Below are 20,955 nucleotides of genomic sequence, written 5' to 3' on the forward strand. Positions count from 1 at the left end.
TGAAGTAACTTTCACTGAAATCATAATCCCCAAAACAAAGGAGGAAAACTTGAAACTCGAGTAAGTCAAGTTGGAAAGGAATCTAATACCTATTGTATTAGCCCACAATCCAGTATCAGGCAAGGAACTAACCAGGTGGATTCTTATGTAGAAGAAAACTCTTTATCTCTTCCAACTGAAACATGTAACACACTAGATCAGGGATGTCAAACTGGATTTCTTCAAGGGCTGGATCGGCATTGTAGTTCTCCTCTGCGGGCTGGGGGAGAGGGGAGAGGAGACGGGACAAATGCTGTCTGCAGTACCCTGCCGGCCAAAACGGAGTGTGGGGGAGCCGCCCATGGCCCCTTCTGCCCTGTTTTCGGCCTCCCCGGCCTTCAGCAGCACTCTGCTGGCCGAAAATGCAGCCCATTTTAGCTGGCAGAGGCACAGCAGGCTGATCCTTTCATATTTCCAGGCTGACCCATGGGCCAGATTTAAGCATCCCGCGGGCCAGATCCTTGAGTTTAACACCTCTGCACTAGATGATCACCCAACAAAATCACAGATACCATGGACACAGTCAAGCTGAAATGTATTGCAGGCCACAATCACCAATTTCAGTCCATGAAACATTGTTAAGACTTGCTAGAGTGGCCTGGATCTTTCTTTGTTTCCACTTTGGGGGCCTTCAACAAACTAAGTTTCTTGGCTAACTTAGTGCTGGCCTTCATTACCACCTCATGCTCAATCTTCTTACGGATGGTAACCTCCAGATTCTGCAGAGAAAGGAAGAGAGAAAGGCCCAGTTTATAGAATGACAGTTAGGCAACTCATGACAATTAAGCAATAAATGTTATTTATGTTCAAGTGTCTTGCTAGATTTATGAACAAAGGTACTTTTCAACTCCCTATGAAGCAGGATCTTTTTGTATTATTCGGTTGTCCTTCATAAAATACACATTAAATCAGCAGAGTAACATTAAACAAAAAGGAAAATAGCAATCTGAATCCAAAAATATTTATATTTACAAGGATTTTTGAAAAAGGTTTTCCTAATGTCAGAAATTTAAGACCAGGAAAGCACCCTGGGAAGAAAGTTTTGTAGACAATGTACTTGAGTGGAAAAACCCTTCATACATCATCAAATCCAGCTCTGCCATTAGGCAAAATGAGAGTTCTTCATACAGCTGACCTTGGATATTACACAATAGCAATATCTTCATATTTGCTGGTGTTACGAAGTATGATTTTGAATAGAGGCCAGACAAAAGACTCCATTTAAATGTTTTTAATATGTTTTGTTATTGTTTTTTAACTTTGGGGCCAAATTTATATATATATTTTAAAATTGTTTTTAATGTTTGTATCTACGTTTTTTACTTTGGCTGTACACCGCCCTGAGTCCTTCGGGAGAAGGGCGGTCTATAAATTTGATAATAAATAAAAAAAATAAATTTGGCTTCTGGTACCTATATATTAAAAGACTAGACTGCACCTACCAGGAGCATCAGCATGTTTTTAACACGTATGCAAGTTACTATGGGAGTAAATACAGTACTCCTTTTCAGTACCCATATGGGGTCTGAAAAACTGCACCAGCACTTTAAATTGTATTGACAAACAAAAAGACAGTTAATGAAGTTCTACAGACATCTTCATAGTCAGCTGTCTAATTAAAAATTCTGCCAATTTTGTATGCACCACAAGTTTTGAACCGTCTTCCAGAGCTACACTTGTGCAGTAGTTACCAGACCATAGATAACAGGCTAAGCTATTTAAGTTCAAAAAAGGATACAAATATGAATTATGTCACATTCATAATTTGCAGGAAAAACAAAATCTGTGCCAACGAAGGCAATTATTGGTGGACAAAGGGCTGAGAATGAGAGACAAAACACCTTTTTCACTTTCTGTTGCTGGATCACATGGGTTTTCTTCGGCGCAATTACACGACCTGTTGAGAGGAACCAAATAATTAATATATATTTTGTTCTTGCATCAATGTTTCATGAAAAAAACTACATTACATGTAATTGCTATTACATTTGTTAGATTTCCACAACATGGTGCCTTCCAGGTATGGAAAACTTATTTCCCATATTTTGCAGTCTGTGAAGGAATCCAACCGCATCTGGAGAGCACCAGATTGGGGGAGTGGCTGGTGTTTAGGGTACAATCTGTCCAACACATGTTCTTACTGCCACTCTGAAAAAGCTCTTTAGCACACTGTGTGCTACACAACCACTGTTGTTGTTCAAAGTATTTTTTAAAAACCAAATGAATAAATGGAAGAGTGTTTGCAAAGGTTGTGTTTAGAAAGCTTCCATAACAGCCCTAAGGATCATGCAAACTTGCACTAACCAAAGTTGGCGTCAATAAAGGAGAACTTCTGTAGCTCAGGGCTGAAATGATGGGTCCTCAGTGCTCTCTGAGCTTGATTATTTTCTTGCAGATGTTTCATTATTCAAACTAGGTAACATCATCAGTGCTAGTGATGTTAGACTAGTTTAGGTGATGAAACCAAGCACCAAAGACCCCTCAAAGCTGTTTTTAAAAATACAGTAACTGTGCTGACTAAGCAGGCTACTTCTCTGCTTCAATTCCACAACACTTTGTTTTTTGTGTTACCCTTAAACAGCTTCAAGCACTGTGTATGATGGTTGCCCCACATCCCCTTTTAGAGCAGTCTTTAAGGTAAATGAAGCTTAGAGACAGCAAGTGAACCAAAGGCCATTCAGAGAACTTCATAACTGCAGGGATCTGAACTCAGTCCTACCTAAGAATATGAAGCCTGAGGGGTACATGGATTATCCACAACCTGCCTAAATAAGATGCATTATCTTTGATGCACTAAAGCAGTCTTTCTCAAACTGGGCAGTTTTAAGACGCATGGACCAACTTCCAGAATTCCCTAGCCAGGCATACATGGCTGGGGAATTCTGGGAGTTGTAGTCCACACCTCTTAAAGTTGCCCGATTTGAGGAATACTGCCCTACAGTAAAGCGCATCTCAAAGATGCGTCTATCTGCCTTGCCTCTGTCACAACTTTCACTCCCAAGAAGTGCTTAAACTGAAGCCTCAAGGAAGTAAAGGGGCTTTCTGAAGATTAGGGTATAGCTTATAGCTGCAACAAACTTTCAGGCATTCCATAAATACTGAGACGACCCCAATGACGATGAGGGCTGTGCCCGACTGCTATTCGTTCATCGATTAGAACCGAGATCAGTGGTGAAAGCCAATTTTTTTTACTACCGGTTCTGTGGGCTGGCTTAGTGGGCATGGTGTGGTTTGGTGGGCATGGCTTGGTGAGCATGGCAGGGGAAGGATACTGCAAAATCTCCATTCCCACCCCACTCTGGGGCCAGACAGGGATGGTATTTGCCGGTTCTCTGAACTGCTCAAAATTTCCGCTAAGGGTTCTCCAGAACCTGCTGGATTTCACCCGACCTAGATGGTAACATTGCTGACACAAAGTTTATTACCACCACAGTCACAGCCACAGAGTGCTGCAATAAAACCGAAACATGTCCAAGTGAAACACTGTGAAGCTCCACCTCACCCTTATCCTACCTAGATTTTGCTTAACCAGAATGTATAAAACAGGGCTCTCCAACCTTGGCAACTTTAAGACTTGCGGACTTCAACTCCCAGAATTCCTCAGCCTGCAAAGCCAAGCTGGCTGAGGAATTCTGGGAGTTGAAGTCCACAAGTCTCAAAGTTGCCAAGGTTGGAGAGCCCTGGTATAAAAACCCCGCTCTTCCTACGAACCAAAAGAAAGATGGGTGACTCTCAGCCTCCTTCCTGTTTACGGACGAAGCAAGGCTAGCGCTACCAGTCCAGCCGCCCCCCCCCCATCTCTCCCTCCACCCCCCCTCGGCGCCTTTTCCCAGCTATACCTCCTTTGCGAGGTCCGCGGGCAACAGCAGCCGCCTTCTTCCCCGCAGCGGCCGTCTTGCGCGCCTTGAATTTCTGCTTGCCCTGAGCCATCGATCCCAGTGATTTCTCCGCCTCCCGTCCGGCTCGTCCACCTCTCCCCCACTCACGAGAACTCAACGGAGAAGCAGAGCCGGAACTGCCCAGGCGCTGCTGGGATAGAAAGCGTCGCTGCCGCCGCCAAAGAGTTTAGCTGTTTAGGCGCAGCCGCGAAGTTGGGAGCAAAAGCGACAGTGCTTTGCATTGGTGTTTGCAAAAGCATTTGCTTTTTGATTGACGATTTGGAAGGGGGTCGATGCCGACGGCAACAGAAGCAACCGTTAGTGGGCCACAACTACCAAACCATTATTTGTTCGTGGCTAACCCATAAGGGTCATAGGAGGACAATTTGGTTGTGGGAGACGTGATTTGCTTCTTTTCCCAGAAGTGTTGCGTTGGATCCCGTGGCTAAACGACCACGTTACTGCACTTGTCACTTCGCCCAGAGAAACGGCAGGTTTTTTACACGAATTGAGTTTCATTTCTCGGCAGCCTCTTTGTTTTCTAGCTGGAAAGCTTTGTCACAGCCTCTATTGGATTTAAGCCCTTTGGCAAGGTTGAAATAATAGTGTCAACACGAATTAACATTGCTATTTATGGAAAGTTCTTGTTTCTGGTCTGACATGATTAATTCCATGTCTGCACTAACTATTCTAATCCAGGGATAGCTAGAGAACCAGTGCATCAGTTCTCTATCCTCCTAGAGATTGCTGTTACCTGCGGTGCAGAACTGTTGCTGATCAAGAAGAAGAAAAAATACTCATCCCTCAGTCAAGCAGACAAAATCAGATTTATACCACTTCTTTAAAATGATCATGTGCTTATAATTAAAGCAGAATCCTACTGAGAATGCAGGTGTAACATTTCCAACGTTGAGTTCAGTGAAAAAGGTCAAACACTTTTCCCCTTGACTGTGTAAGAATTCAGGCTGATTGGACAGAGGATGCACTAGCAGTTCTATTAAAAAATGCTATTGGTATCTCCTAAAATTTTAACTTTTTCCAGTGAGCGAGGCTTTTTGCCCAGTTTAAGATCCCTTGAAGATGCTTAATCCTGATTAATGATTCCTTTGCCAGTAATAGGCATGTGACAGAGAACTTCTTGAGTTTTTCTTTGTACCGTCAGAGTATCTTCCATGATCCAGTTATCAGACATATGCAATATCTTACCTGATTGACCATCAAACCATCCTAGTCTGAATGGCAGTCCTAGTTATGTTCAGTATTGTATTTGGCTCTTGTGAAGCTTGAACAGGAACATCAGAATTGCTCTTTCAGTTTAGGAGTCTGGCAGGCCTTTTCTGACTTAAAAAGTTTTATTAAAAGGCATAAACATTCCTGAATTGCAACTCATTTCATCAGATGCAATTTATAGATGGCTTTCCAACTATCTTTTTCAGATCTAAATTGTTGTAATCTCTGAAGATGTCTTTAGATGAACTGTAAAAACTTGGGGGAGAGCTCACCCTTATAGGTCTACAAGTGTTTTTTTAATTGCTTAGAGCAGTGATGGCTAACCTTTTTGCTATCGTGTGCCAAAAGCGGGGCGATTGCGGGGGTCCCGGCCACACGTCCCCAAACCCATAATTCAGTGCGCCCCGCCTGCCCCCCCGCACATGCGCACGTGACACCCCTGCACTCTTCCTGCTTTTGGCATGCAATGGCACGGTGGGCCCAGTAGGCCTGTTTTTTCGCTCTCTCCAGGCTCCAGAGCCTTTCTAGGACCCTGGGGAGGGTGAAAACGGCCTTCCACACACCTCCGGAGGCCAGAAATAGCCTTTTTCCCAACTTCTGGTGGACCTGGAAGGCCCAAAAATCAGCTGAGCTAGGGCAACGTGCCCACTGATATGGCTCTGCATGCCACCTGTGGCATTCGTGCCATAGGTTCACCATCACAGGCTTAGAGTTTAGCAGGATGGTTCCTTTGTATTTAATTGAAAAATATGGATAGCTTTTATAATAAAAGTATTTTATTTTATAATAAAAATTTAAATCAAATAACTAGAAAGCTGCTTAGAAAGCTGCTATGCTATAACTTCAGCTTGTTTTTTAGTTGTTTCCAAATAGCAGTCAATCTGGATCAGTGAAGTGGTATCTGTAATATACAGGAAGTTTTTAACCATGGTTTACAAACATCATCTCAACTGAAGTCAGCATCGGTTTGGTTTGCTGGGCCGAGCACCCGAACAGTTTGATTAGTACTAGAATGGAAATTTTCCAACATATCCCAGACCCTCAGAAGTTAAAAAAAAAAAAAAATTGCCAGAAGGGAAACATTTCCATATTCCTGCTAGAAAAAACACATGCATGTGTTCATTAAGTTACTACCGTGTTTCCCCGAAAATGAGATCCTGTCTTATATTTTTTTGAACCCTGAAATAAGCACTTGACCTTATTTTCGGGGAGGTATTATTTTGGGGTGCATGGAGCAAGACGGGGCTCCACTTTCCAGACATAAATGCCATTTATGGATACACCTGGAATGCAAAGGTTTACCAGTTAGTGAATTCTCAACATTAACATTTTTATGCGGAACCTCAGGCTTGCTCTGAGCAACCTGTTTACCAATTCTATTTTTGTTGGCTTTAGGAACCTTAGGGGTAGCAACAGGATCTCTCTCTGGAGCATCTCTCTCTGGGCCTGTGCCTTCCCTTTTTGGAGTTTGTATACTTGCCTGTGTTTGTGTTTTAGGCTTTGGCTTTAAGTAATAAACACCACCAATTAATATGGTTTCAGCAACAATATCTCCATCTTTAACTATGTAACTTGCTTTTTCCAGGTGGTGAACCTGGAACTTTAACATTCTAGACAAGTGACACTGACTAAGTAAGTTACAGGTTGCTGTTGGTATGTAATAAACATCAGGAATGAATGCATCGAGCTCTTCAACATAAACAGTTCCTTTTCCTTTGACCTGACAAGGATGATTTGAAAAAGAATCAAGTTCACGTAGTTCTGGTTCAGGCTCGTGCATTTCTGTGAAAAGTTCCTTTCTGTAGGTAACATGCAATGCTGCACCACTGTCCAAAGTCCACAGGAGTCGTTTGTCGTACTCAGGTTGAGGTTGTGGATCATTGGTTAAAGCCAATGTGGCGAGTGGAGTTTGTGGATCACGCCGGGGACCACGACGACCTTGTCTTCCGCCTCTGCCTCTGCCTCTGGAATCTGTTCCTCTGGGCTGGTGTGTGACGGGAGCTGGAACTCGTTGGGGACAATCCCGGGTGGCATGTCCCACACGATTGCAGGTGTAGCATCTTGGCATCCTTGGAGCGTAGGTCCTTCCTCGGAAGGGGTGTCTAGCTGGAGCTCTTGATGCGGGTGGTCCTCTCAAATGTGGCGTGGCCAACATGAATGCCTCTTCTTCAATTAAAAGTCTACAGACATTGTCCACTGTGCGTTGAGCAATTGGGACTTGGTTAATTTTTGTAACAGCATCTTTCCATTCATAATTCAAAGAGTTAATAATGATGCTGATCATTTGAATATCTTCAATGTTATGGCCTCTTTCTCTCAATTCTGTTCTCAGACCTTTCAGTTTGGTCAAATGTCCTCCAATTTGTTCATCATGTTTCAATCTCGAACCGTGGAGTTCAGACATGAGTAGACATGAAGATTCAATTGAGATAGGCCTGTAGCAATTTTCCAATTGAGCCCAAATTTGTTGGGCTGTTGTATTTGGTGGAAAAGTGACCTGCAGTTCAGTATCCATAGACATCAATAATGTTGTGCGAGCCCTTATCTCTAAATCTCTTATTGCATAAGTCCAAGGTGGAGCAGGTGGGTTAAATACCATACAGTGCGTGCCTTCTCTAAGAAGCAATAGTGTAATCTCACTGACCCAGGCTTTGTAATTGTGTCCTGACATTTTTAGTTTTGACTCACCAGTTAGTGGAGAGACAGAAAATGCCTGGTAAGGAGCCTGCACTTGGTACGCTGGCTGTGCTGGCAGAAATGCCTGTGGTATTTGCTGTGCCTGTTGTGGACCTAAAAATGGTCTTGGTTGTGCCATTGGAGGTGGGCCAGGAGGTGGCCCTCTTTGCACTTGTGGCTGGGGCACATATGCAGGCATTTGTAGCTGCTGTGGCTGATGCACTGGAATCTGCTGTATTCCAGTTGCCATTTGTGCTTGAGCTGCAATATTGGCATGACCTGCTGGAGATGCAATCATTTGCCTTTGCTTCATTAAGTTTAATTGTGTTCCATCTAAAAAGACACCAACACCACCAGGGGGTGTTTGAGTTTGGGCCTGTGGAAACACTTGTGGCATTTCAGCTTCCTGTAGTAAATTACTTTCGCCAGCAGATGATGCTGCACCTTTGGGCAGCTTTGCATACGTGGCATTGTATGCTTTAGAGTAGGAGTGGTTATGTAAGACATGTGTAACTTGATCAGGGAGACTTTCATGTGACGTATGCAGTGCCCTCTGTCTTAATTGGCCTGACACAAAATCCACCAGGGGGAGTGTCTTTGGCTCCGGAGAAGGCAATATGGCGCTTTTTGAAAAATTTAAGTTATCTCCCTTATCTTGCTCAAACATAGATATAGCCATTTTTGCCTGGGATAGCTGCTGTTCATAGAGTTTTATACGGTCACGAAAGGCTTTCATGGCCAGCTCATCCAGGGTGAGCTTAGAGCTTCGAGGAGAATAATGAATTGTTTCTCTCTCTGCGTGGGAGGAATTTTGCTCAGCAGTTTGCTTTAGCCTTGCACCGAGCGTTACAAATTCAGAAGGTTCTGGGAAGACTTTTTCAGAGCTTGGAAGATCAGAAGAAAATGTTACTGACCTCAGTCGTAAATCATCATCTTCAAAAACAGCTTCTGTCCTATCTCCGTCCATTTCTGTTCCCATGGCTTCTTCTCGTTCCAGGCGTGTGGCTGTAGTAAGGGGCTGGAAATCTGGAAACCTCCTTTCTGCCACCTTCTCAGCAAAATACATTTTGTGTTTGTTTTTCTTCTGTTTCGGCATCTTAGCAAAAATAATTAGCGTACCTCAGTAGCTAAAAACTAATTGCCTATGTGCTCTTATCAGAAGTAACAAAACAAGGAAAAAGCCATAAATCAAACCATCCTCTGCTACCAGATGTCAGGGCATTTATTAATCCCATGTTTGGCTCTGGGACTAATTACCCTGGTTTAGAGGAGATGAATCGAGGCTTATTCCAAGTTGCAATAATCTGAAAAGAAATGCGAGAAAGGTTTCTAATAAAACTCATTTATTTGTTATAAAGAAAATAAAACACCTCACTAACTAAGAAAAGTTAATTGTTACATTTTGGCAAGCGAGGTCTCCTGCCGGTCCAAGCCGGACCTTGCTGGCAGGAGAACAAAGGAAAGAGTGTGAAGCAAGTGAAGGAATGTGGGTGGATGGACATGCGTAGTAGTTTTTGATAACAATTCTTGGCAAGGTACGGAAAGTCAGATAGTCCAGAAATAATGAGTTCAGCTGGCAAATAAAATAACGCAGTGACAGTCTCCCTAACCCTAACCAAAGGAAATGGCGGGGACCAGCTGCGCTAAAATAACGATTTTAGCTGGGTGTTTTAAATTTGGCCAGTGATTGAATTATTTTATTAAGTTTTTAAATTTTTGTCTTGTATACTGTTTTTACCATGGCTGTTCATGCCCTGAGTCCTCCAGGAGAAGGGCGGTATATAAATATAATAAAAGTAAAAAGTAAAGCATGTGGTTAAATATTTTTGGGGACGGCTTATTTTCAGGGAAACACAGTAGTACAACTCTGCTGCGGAAGGCTGTCCTTTACAAATATGATTATGCTAAAACCAGGGTGGATTTGATTTAAATCAAGTCGATTTAAATCATGATTTAAATCACTAGTAAAAAGGCTTGATTTAAATCAACTCAATTTAAATTATATTTTTTAAAGAGCAACTGTCATCTTTATCCCACAGCGGCACCACTGACAGTCCCAGTATTGCAGAATATACAGCCTCATGCTACATATCTAAGCTCATTTGATGCTGAATAAATTTGAAATTATTAATGTATCTTAAATAGAAAACTATGTTGAAATAAGATTTTTACTCCAAAAGTATTTTATTAAAATAAATTTGATAAAAATAAAAATCCAATTTAAATTTTAGAAAATCATTTTTTTTAACTTTTTTTAAAAAAGTAATTTTTTTAAAATTACTGGATTTTAGTGGATAGTAATTTCTATCCACCCTGGCTAAAACGAAATAAGCTTACTGTATAAACCCAATTAAGCTGTTACATGAAATTTTTAATATGATAAATACCAATATAACCCAAACAAATAAAAGCTGAGTGCAAAAAAGTTTATGAAACACTTATCTAGGTGATCTTTCATTTTATCTTTCTTTCCTCCTTCCTGGAACACACAGTTCCTATAATTAATAGCATATAACTGTTATATTCTGGGCACAACAAAGAAGAAAGGCTAAGGAGCTAGCACTATTTATTTTATGATACTTGGGACAAAACAATGGGCTGATGTTTAAATAATTGGGGAACAAGTGCAGACGATATAAGAAAAGATAGCAAAACGTAGTTAGCCATGGAATGCGCTCTCTTCTCTCTCTCTCTCTCTCTCTCACACACACACACACACATAGACTCACACACACTTCTATTCACATATTCCAACTGCTTCATGTACCAACTCCAAAAAGTACTTTTGTTGTTTGGAGGAAAAAAAGACACTGATTTGCACATCATTTCCGGCCATATTTTCTCTCTATCCATAAACTCGGTTCAAAGTTCAACTTCTGAACCAGATGCAGAATCTGAATAATCTGCAACCAGAGAAGTAGCAAAACTAGAGGGAGGGCTCCCCTCAGCCATTTGGGAGCCTCCTGAAGGCCTAGCCGAAGAGTCAAAGAGCATTTCACTTGCTCCGCTGTCCTGCCTGTTGACTTGTGCTGGGGCATCAGAGGTGTTGCTCTCTCCTTCACTGGAACTTTGCTTGGTATCCCTGGATTTCCGACACACGACACCCAGGCTGTTCAGAGGTACAAAGGATTTGCTAGATGGTGATTTCCCAACAAATGCCAACTTTTTCATGGTGTCATTGGTTTTGGAACTTGAGAACCATGGGCGATCCACAATCTCATTGCGTTTTTGTTTCTGTTTGTCTTCATAGGCTGAAAAGGAAGAAGTAAGCATGTTACAATGACAGAAAATAGGACTAACTGAGGTCTAGTTATGAAACTCAGCTCATTCTATTAGTATATTTCTGTATTCAGGATATAGGGTGAGCAGTTTCCCACCTCTATAGGGAAAAGTCCTAAAAATAATCGTTGCATGGAGGAAGATAACAGAAATTCAGCAATTATTAAAAATTACACTCACGGCAGCAAAGGTGTAGAGTCAATTAACCAGCAAAATATATAGTATGTCTTGTTAAAATTAGTATTTGCATTACTAAAGGAGATTAAGAAGCGCTGTTTGGAATGTGGGGGCAGCAATCCAAACCCACCTCTTAAAAGCAACTCCTACAGTGCAGCCAACCAAATGAGACACTTTGTCAAGCACACTTTCTTCTATGAGAAAGTTCCATCCTTGAGCCCCACACCCTTCCCCCTGCAAAGACCCCTTTACGTACAATCAAGGCTCTGGTACTTGAGGAGCGCTGCCAGATGCCGATCTTCTTCAGCTTCCTGCACAAGTGGTATGCTTAAATTTGCTCTTGCCTGCAAAGCAAGGTCTTTTTTCTCTTCTTCTTGCAGAACTTTCTTCTCTTCCTATGAGAAGGGAAAAAGGACAAAAGCAGCACGACATATGAGGCACACCTACTATTGCCATGAAGCTGGAACAGGAGAGGAAAAAAAAAAGCATAGGCCAAAGAGAAAACAGGTTTGAAAAATACAATACAGGATAAAAGTGACAGCTTTTTAAATACTACCTCCAAAGAGCCCAGCTATCCCAAAGAAGCTTAAGAAAATTAAAGTAAGAACAAGTCCACAACTTTAATCCAATATATTCCTTTTCAGTCTTTAGCTTGGTTATCTAGTTACTACATTATGACTTTCTATATAAAATTTGGTTGTTATATAAGTGGCTTATGTAATAGAACAATATAATAGCATAACATAAAATCCTGCTACCCTGAATTTGAAAATACTTCTATTATACTTCTATTACAAATGAAGAAAAAGTGCTCCATAGAAAATAAAAATATGGAATTTGTTTTTAAAGCTTTTGAAAGGAGAAACAGAATAGAGGAAGATGGAAGAACGATGAATACAGAAACAATCCTTTTTTAAAAAAATGAGATGTACAATCATAATGGGAAATGACAAATGATAAATGAAAAGTTTATCAGATTTTTTAAAAAGAAAAATGTATTATGACTTGAAATGCAATTGCAGTTCTTCTATTCTGTTTTAATTTGCTGAACTTTAGAAACATAATTCTAGGAATATTCAAAGGAATCCTTCTCCCTTCCTCTACTGTAACTTCCCATCATTTACCCTGAATTTCCGCCGAAGAAGGCTGTTGAGCGCGAAATCATCCTTCCAGGCACTTTGAGCCTCCTGAATATTCTGGAGAGTAGGGAGAGCTCGCTGAAGCTTGCTCTGATCCTGTGTGCCATGCTCCAATCGATACATAGGATCTGTCTCCAGCTTCTGCTTTTCCTCGTGGGCTAAGAATCAGACGCATACATCAAGCCAGGCCCAGTTAAAGGAATACTCAAGGATGCTACTGGTCCCAAAACTCACCTGTGGCCACTACTTGTTCACTAGCTTCAGCATCCCAGCGCTCTTCCTTGCGCCGGGCACCACTGACAATGACATAGTCACAACTGGCAGGATCAGTCTGCATCTCAATGTAGTTGGGGCAAAGGTGGCACTTCATACGGAACCTATAAAGCCAAATGCAATGCAGCAAGAGGGGAATGAGGACACCAGGTCTGAGGCTATGAATGCCAGAAGCACCAAATATCTCTTTTCTCATGCAAGCCCCAAGGAGATCTGTCTTTGTTCTGGATTACTGACCACACAATCTAAAAGAATTCAGCAGCCAGAACTCAACGTTTTAAGAAATTGTGGATTTAGAAATGGCCTCAAAGTACACTCCAGCAGTACATTGTGACATTTTGGTTACTAGATGGAGACTGAGCAAGCTTTGGTTCTGGGATGCAGTTTTGTGCTTCTTGTATGTTTAATAGATGTGGACTTACATATCACAAAGCAAACCATGCAGAATTGCATAAATCAGCTAGGTTATAAGAATTTGCCCTTTCTTGAATTACCATTGAGAAAGTTAAGTGAAAAATGCTAGCACAGAATAATATAGCCTGACCAGCAGTCTTTTTCGTCTGCTGGACTGATCCTTTCCAACTCCCCACTAGGGCACTGTCCACCAAATGATCAATGACAATAGTCTCTTCTGTCTTCAGAGCACCCACCTGAAAATAGGAGTTGTGTAATAATTACCGACCTTCTTCTTCTCCGCATTATAGCGAACACCTGCAGAAACAAGGTGAAGAAAGGACATCTCACCTTTCTATAAGGTATTTATAGGCCACAAACTCTCCTTAGAAACCTACTAACACACTGAATGTGTTTTAAACTACCATACCAACATTCCATCATAATAGGCCTTTAGGACCCCTGTCTTACACCTGGGAACAAGTCCAATTTCCTTAAATTTGGAAACATGCTGATAGGTCAGACTATAACCCTCAGATAGTATGCCTCATTCATGTGGTCCAGAGGATATAGGAAAAACAAGTTTGGCCAAAACAAGTTTCAGGGAAGCCAAGTCCACCAACCCAGAACTGAGTTCAGATCTCCAAGCCCTTGAATTCTATTCCTCCTGTTTTAACATTTTACATTTAGCATCATGATTATTACTGATTTCTTATTACATAAACTGGAATGCTACCTAATTCACTCTAGATTTATAATTGAATTTGGGGGTTTTGGGGATTTATTTCTGAAGTTATAATTGAAAAGGGATATACACATTTGAATAATATCAATCAATTCTATTGGCTGAAATGCTGATAAAAAGAGAGGCTTTAGTGATTATAAAGTGTTCTCATCAATTCTGGCAAACGGGCTAAAAGGTTTTTAGGAAAGTTTATCCATGAAGATCAATGTGTATTTTACCTACAAGGCAGTAAAAAGATAATGTGGGAGCTGTGTTGTATTTAGTAGAATATCTACAACAGAATGATGAAAAACAAGTTACAATAATTTTTTTAGATGCTTTTGACAATTTGAATTGGTCCGTCTTGTTTAAAGTCCTGGAAGAATTAAACTATGCTGAGAATTTTATTCATGGAATCAAATCAATATATACGGTACATCCCTCAAAAGCCTGAATTATAGTTAATGGTGATTTGACTAAACCATGTCATATTCCGAAAGGGACAAGATAAGATTGTCCTCTGTGCCTTTTGTTTTGGTTCTTGAAAGTTTTGAATAGACATTAGACAACATGAGAAATAGGCCTAAAAATTTAAAAAAAATAGTTTTTAAAATTGAGAGATTTTATTGACAAACTGGTTTTGATTTTACAGGCTCCCATGAAAGGAATCAAACCTTTGATGAAAAAATGAAAAGATTTTGGTGTGGTAGCAGGTTTTAAGATTAATAACCAGAAAACAAAGATATTTGTTAAAAATATGACTATACAAAATCAAGATGTTTTGATGAAAAAAAACTGGTTTTAAAACTGAGAAAAAGTTAAATTTGGGGGTTACTGTCACTAATATGAACTGTATGTTGTTTTAAAGTAACTATGTTAAGATATGGAACAAAATTTAAAAAGGATATGCTGAGATGGGAAAAATTACAATTGCCATTGTTGGAAAGGTTTTCTGTGAAATTGAATGTTTTACCTAGAATGTTTTTCTTTTTATTTCAGACAGTACCTATACTGATGACTGATATTTCTAAATTTATTTGACGAGGCAAGAAACTGAGAATTAAATATAAATTCCTGCAAGATGCTACAGAAAGAGAGAGCCTAGGAGTATTATATTTGAAATTGTATTAAGCTTGTTGTTTAGTTTGGATGAAAGAGTAGGTGACTTTAAGAAATAAGAGGTTATTGGAATTGGAAGGGTATGATTTAACATTTGGATGACAAAGCTATTTGTGGTATGACAAAGTTAAGGTTAATGTAGATTTCAAAAACCATTTTTTGACATGACATATTGAGAATTTGGAATAGATAGGAGGCAAAACTGTCTCATAAAATCTCTTTATAGTTGTCACTCCAAGAAGCCTTTTTAGAAGGGAAATTACAGTTAAACAAAAATGATAAAACTTATACTAACTTGATCTTTTTTTTTAGAAAGGAGAGTTTAACTTAAAAATGAGAAAACTTGGAGCTGGAAATTTTTCACATACTATTGGTTTCCTTACACTCAGCTAATGGAAAGATTTAAGTTAGATAAAAGCAATTATGAATTTGAAAAGGGTAAACTGAACTTGATGTAGAGCTCCCTGCAAATGATAAATATATTATTATTAGGATTTATAAACTCTTACTGAAAATGGAAAGAGAGGACAAACAAGTTAAAGACTGTATGATAAAATGGGCAAAAAAAGTAAAAAAGAGTTGGGCTAATGGGAGAGTAGGGTTGAAATTTACATTGAATTATAACCTTAAGAGACCTTTTATAAATTTACAAGATTGTTGGTACATGACACTGCATAAATTGTCAAAAATGTATAAGAGAATTTCAAATATTGGTTGGAAATCTAATCAAACTGAGTGATGTGTATGTGTATCACTTTAATTAACTACTAAATAGTGGTCACACAGTAATAGTTTTTTCTCCTGCATGTAACTCCCAATCACTACTTATATGCCGGACTGTTTGAGGGATATATCCATACTTACCCATCCCAATGTGGTTCTGGCAGCCATCACACCAGATATTATAGGGCATCTCAAATCTGGGAAAGAAGTGACATGTTTATGCATGTTGCAGAAACATTCAGAATTTTACTTAGTAAGAGAACAAGCACAATAAGAATAGAAAGGGAACTACTTCCGATGTTCCCTTGCTATGACTAGGATGTAGTCAACATTTCTTGCCTCCAGCAACCCAAGAATTCCTGCTCTAAGTACAGATGTGGCTAGGTGGCCTTACCTGATGATAAGGATGCCCTGGGACAGTTTACGAGCTCTTTCCCGCAGTGGATGGCTATTGCGATACTTGTTAAGGGAGCCATGCTGCAAGATTGATAAAGTCGGTTAAGCTTCTTGTACATAGATATTACTTTCATAAACCTTTCCACCTATATCTGGTAACAATTAAAAGCCTGTGTTGTTGGCTGTGGTATGAGAAGAAGAAAAAAGAGCCAAAAAGGCTGAAATTCCTTTTCCACTTATGTGGATGTTCCAATTATACAACTATACATAAAAACAGAATCCAGAAAGTTTAACCCTTACATTTAATTCTATTTTATCTTATTGAAGTGTCTGACACTATTCAAATACTGACCCTGTATCTTAGCTTGTAAATACACCATCCAATAGGAAGTTATCCTGCATAAACCCTATTTATTTAAATTCCTTTTTATGACCCAATATGCCACCCCCACCCCCCCACCCCCAAACTTGAGCTACTACAACATTCCAGATGGACCTCTTACCTTGGCTGGATCAAAATCAGGTGGGTAATACTTGTTGACTCCTTTCCTTTCCCCCTGTGAGAAACCAAGGGCAAAGCCATGTTGTTTAATAGTAAATTGAGCAATTTGAAGAGCATAAACATTCTCCAGACTGAGGTAGGTTAATTTATATAAATGGTACCACCACAGATTCAGTCCCCAAACTGCCAAATAGGAAGCACCCCTTTAATAAGTATTTTTCATTATTTCATTTATAGTCATCACAATCTTTGACAAAAAAAGCCACAGGCTTCTAGGTACTCTTGCAAATTAAGGACTAGCTCATATTTGGCAGCACAGAGCACCATGACAGCTATTAATGCGTTTGTAGCAAAGTCAAATTTCCACAGAGGCCCTGATTGTGAAATGTGGGATTGGATAAATGCTATTAAATGTAAGCTGTAACTATATATGTTGCAAAAGGAGTTGGATCTATCCTCATGAGGTTCAAGAGAGAAGAGAAATTGCAGTTATGGATTTGATACAAAATCCTGCATCCACTTACCATGGTGATAGTGCTTTAGTCAGGCAAGAGTGATAGTCTAGGAGAAAAACTAGAGAATGTTATTTCTAGGATTCCCTTGAAATGAAAAAACATCACTTTTTGGAGCACGCAAGCCATAGCTAGCTAGTCTCAGCAAAACAACCTGCTTTTGATGCCATAATTCCAATACAGAACATGTAATGAATACACAATACTATGCCTCTGAGCATTGTGAGACCTTTAGTATTGCTTAGCAACAGTCTATGCAACAATGAAGTTTTTTAAAAAATATGGTAGAGGTATCACAAAAACTTAATTATGGATCTGAATTAATTCTTCTCATTTACAGCTATGATTTTATTTTATTTATTTTTATTAAATTTGTTTGCTACTCATCTCACAAAGATGGGTTACCAAGATGCCTCTAAAATGCTAAAAGCAGGGAATGAAGTTGACTCTTCTTGCCTGTTGCTGGCTTCCAATATTTAAGTGTACACTATTTCTGAATATAACACTTTCCATTAAATTATCCATTAAGCAATCATAGGTTAAAAAACAACCCTCAAATCTCCAAGAACAATTCTCCATGACCCTGAACAAAACTACCTTTTCAAAGCTAACATCTTTTACAAAGCCTTAGGTTTTAGCTATCATCCTACATCAAAATTAAGCGTATGAGTTCAATGAATACATTTACAACATCCATATAATACTCCTACCATACAGTTCTTCAGGACTAATGTGCCATAAGGCCATTTCATATGCATGACCTCCAGTTATGTTGGACATCAATCCCATAATCCTCAATTGTTACGCAAATAATAGAAGTTAATGTCCAACGTAATTTGGAAGCACCAAGGTTGTGAAGGTTGTTCCAACTCCTTCACAATTTCCAAAATGTGGTCACCCATTATAGATTTACACATTAGCATAATACTTGGATTTTATTAGGAAAGGGTTTATAAACAATTTCACAATCAGCAAGTTTAGCTGGTGGCTCAAATGCAGCCCCAACACCTTTAACTGACAAGTTGAAACACGCTGCGTTGTTGTGAATCCTGCCTTATGGTTATATCCATCGCCACTTACTTCAGGCACTTCAGAAAGGTGGGAATACAACTCCCAACATCTCCAGTTGGTTGGTAATCAGGATACTGCAATGCAAAAGACGAGGGACATCAGTTTGGGAAAAGTTCCTATCTACAGTACGCGTCCACGAAGCAGTCCCCACAAACAAGGCACTCCCCCATCCCCTTTCCAAAGTCATCAGAAGGAAATGAGCCAACACCATACCCCACTCGTGCCCTCAAATGTGGGGTCTACACGCCCAACAATAAGGTGTCCACTGTCCAGGGAAGGATCCCCATTCTGTCCGTCCCGAAAGAATGGGGGCGGTGTTAAGGCTTGGTCAAAAATGGTTTCTAGCCGAATATGCCCCCACCGGGATAAGGAGGACAATCCTAAAGGGAAACGGCGAGGGGGGGGACACTGGTCCACTAACCTCCCCGACCCTTGGCTTGCTCTTCTTGGCTCCGCCTCTTTCGGATTACATCATCAGGTCGCGCCAGAACAGCTTGACTCCCGATCTAGCTGCCGGCGCCGGATCCTGTTTCTGCGTGGCTTCTCCTCGCGAGAGTACCGTAGGTCGCTTCTGCCGGCAAGCGGGCAGGCGCTGGGTCCGAGAGGAGGTAGTTCTTTGAATCCTTTGGGCAACAAAAAGGCAATGGCAGGTTCGAAGAGCCTGCCTGGGATTATGGGAATTGTAGTCAAATGACCCGGGAGGGGGAGGAGTTGGCGAAGGCGTACCTTTTGATAAGACGCTGAGCTTGTCGATCGGAAGGTCGGCAGTTCAGCGGTTCGAATCCCTAAGTGCCGCGAAACGGGGTGAGCTCCCGGTACCTGTCCCAGCTTCTGCCAACCTAGCAGTTCTAAAGCACGTAAAAAATGCAAGTAGGAAAATAGGGACCGCCTTTGGTGGGAAGGTAACAGTGTTCCGTGCACTTTTGGCGTTTAGTGATGCCGGCCACATGACCACGGAGACGTCTTCGGACAGCGCTGGCTCTTCGGCTTTGAAACGGAGATGAGCACCGCCCCCTAGAGTCAGGAACGACTAGCTAGCACATATGCGAGAAGGGAACCTTTACCTTTTGGAAGTATGGTAACCGCAGAGCAAATCGGAACGTTGCTGTCTTCGAACCCAAATCTAGTTGAGGAACTTTTATTACAGAGATATCTGTTTGTAGTTTTAATATCCAATTATGTTTACAGCTATCCGCCGGCATGCATTTCGTTAGGAAATAAGCCCCCTATTGAAGGGTTTGTGGGTGGGGTTTTTTTTTTTTGTGCTTTGGAGTCTTGGCGACTGCCTGGACTAACAGAAAATTAGTTTTCTCGGCAAGATTTCAGAAGAGGCTTGCCATTGCCTTCTTCCCAGGGCTGAAAGAAAGTGACTGGCCCAAGGTCACTCAACTGGCCTTGTGCCTAGAACTCGTAGTCTCCCATGTGTCTGGTCTGGTAATTTAACCACACCAAACTGACTCTCGGATTGAGTTTATGGGGTGTTTATTCCGACTCAGATTGTCTAAATTTAGCCTAGGCTACATCAAGCAACTGGGTTTAGCATTTTTGTAAAAAAAAAAGGGTGTGATAAAATTTATTGAAGGTAACATTTTAAAAAACTGTTCAGATAAAGGTTACAGACATCTAGCCTAATTTGGTTTCCAAGGGGAATTCTTTAAGTAATTGATATTTGATCATTTTTATTCATATTGAACTGAATAGCTTATAAATGATGCATATGATTCTTTTTTACAAATAGTATATTTAAAACTAACTTTGGAAGGGAGAGCAAATATTGCTCATTGCTTATCAGTTATGATTCCCAATAGCATTTGTGAAAAACCATTTCAATACTTTTCAAACAACCTACAATTTTTTGTTTTTAGATATGCTCTAGTAGGCCAATCCCAGTTCAATTAAAGTTTAGTAGACCTCTTTGTCAGTTGAAGTGCAAACTACAATAACTCCCTTATAGATTTTGTCCAGTTTCTTAGTACAACTAAGTTGTGTTGTCAGTTCAGAGAAAGCCTGCAGAGCATGGTTTCAGAAATTCTTTTCAGCCTCTTTGCCACAAATTGCTTCAAGTGGTATTATATTCTGTAGAAGAAAAAAACATGTTGCCTCTGTGTGTATATGTGAGGACCTAATTGGGGCAGGTGCATACATATGGGTATGTGGGAGTATTTAATCAAGGTGGATACAGGTATATGTTTCTGCTTTCATGTGGCATTGATGTATGTGTATGTGCATTGGGAAGCACAAGACAGATTGCACGTGGTTCACTCTGGGTCACCTGACCAGGAGAGAAATGGAAGGGGGCTTAGAATGAAGAAACTGGCAGCATTTTGAATCTCTATTCAATTGTCCCTCCCATGAGTGTTTGTGTGGAGAGGGGTCATTTTTTCTTTGTACTTCAAGCTGGATCAGGCCTATTTCTGACCCTGATCAGCCAATATGTGATCACATATTAACCTAATACAACAAATGTAGGCATAGTCATGCAGTCTGCTATCTGTATTCTGAAAACAGACAGGAAATTAAAATCACAGATGGTACAGCAGATGTAAAACGTGCCTCGATTTGAATTTTTCCATGTTTTATTATTCCCACAATTTAAAGTGGCACTGCAGTTATTTCAACAACGTAAAATTTATCATTTCATTATTGCTTCAATTTTTAGCTCAAATTCAAAGACAGTAAAAATCACTTGTGTCACTTTTAATTTTCCCTGTCTGAAGATAAATTTGAATAATTGGTATAATCGCTCTCTTTTTTAAAAAAAATGCTTCAGGAAGTTTTGGGATTTTGAAGGTGGAAATTTTAAAAACCACAAGATCAATACATA

At 40.3% G+C, this 20,955-nt stretch overlaps 2 protein-coding genes across 6 annotated transcripts; both read right to left on the minus strand.

The window, feature by feature from the left end:
• Positions 1–557: 557 nt before the first annotated feature.
• C2H19orf53 (chromosome 2 C19orf53 homolog) lies at positions 558–4,109 on the minus strand. The gene is made up of 3 exons (XM_034434390.3): positions 3,879–4,109; positions 1,881–1,936; positions 558–758 (listed from the first exon to the last, which is right to left on the minus strand). Exons 1-3 carry the CDS (start codon positions 3,967–3,969, stop codon positions 618–620), a joined length of 288 nt encoding a protein of 95 aa, XP_034290281.2. The 5' UTR covers positions 3,970–4,109; the 3' UTR covers positions 558–617.
• A 6,263-nt stretch (positions 4,110–10,372) lies between these two features.
• On the minus strand, positions 10,373–18,731 carry YJU2B (YJU2 splicing factor homolog B). 5 transcript variants are annotated; one of them, XM_034434383.3, is made up of 11 exons: positions 18,553–18,731; positions 18,141–18,205; positions 17,073–17,109; positions 16,550–16,603; positions 16,045–16,127; positions 15,792–15,847; positions 13,342–13,402; positions 12,653–12,795; positions 12,404–12,576; positions 11,536–11,674; positions 10,373–11,074 (listed from the first exon to the last, which is right to left on the minus strand). In XM_034434383.3, the coding sequence occupies exons 3-11, from the start codon at positions 17,073–17,075 to the stop codon at positions 10,686–10,688; spliced, it is 1,101 nt and encodes a 366-aa protein (XP_034290274.1). In that variant the 5' UTR covers positions 17,076–17,109; positions 18,141–18,205; positions 18,553–18,731; the 3' UTR covers positions 10,373–10,685. The 5 variants fall into 5 exon arrangements, with proteins under 5 accessions (XP_034290274.1, XP_034290277.1, XP_034290275.1 ...); XM_034434386.3 differs by having other exon boundaries at positions 17,073–17,121; positions 18,553–18,668; XM_034434384.3 differs by having other exon boundaries at positions 18,345–18,579.
• Positions 18,732–20,955: the final 2,224 nt, after the last annotated feature.

Source organism: Pantherophis guttatus, chromosome 2 (genome assembly GCF_059756535.1).
Source record: "Pantherophis guttatus breed Tessera chromosome 2, ASM5975653v1, whole genome shotgun sequence".
In the NCBI taxonomy this organism is placed as follows: domain Eukaryota; kingdom Metazoa; phylum Chordata; class Lepidosauria; order Squamata; family Colubridae; genus Pantherophis; species Pantherophis guttatus.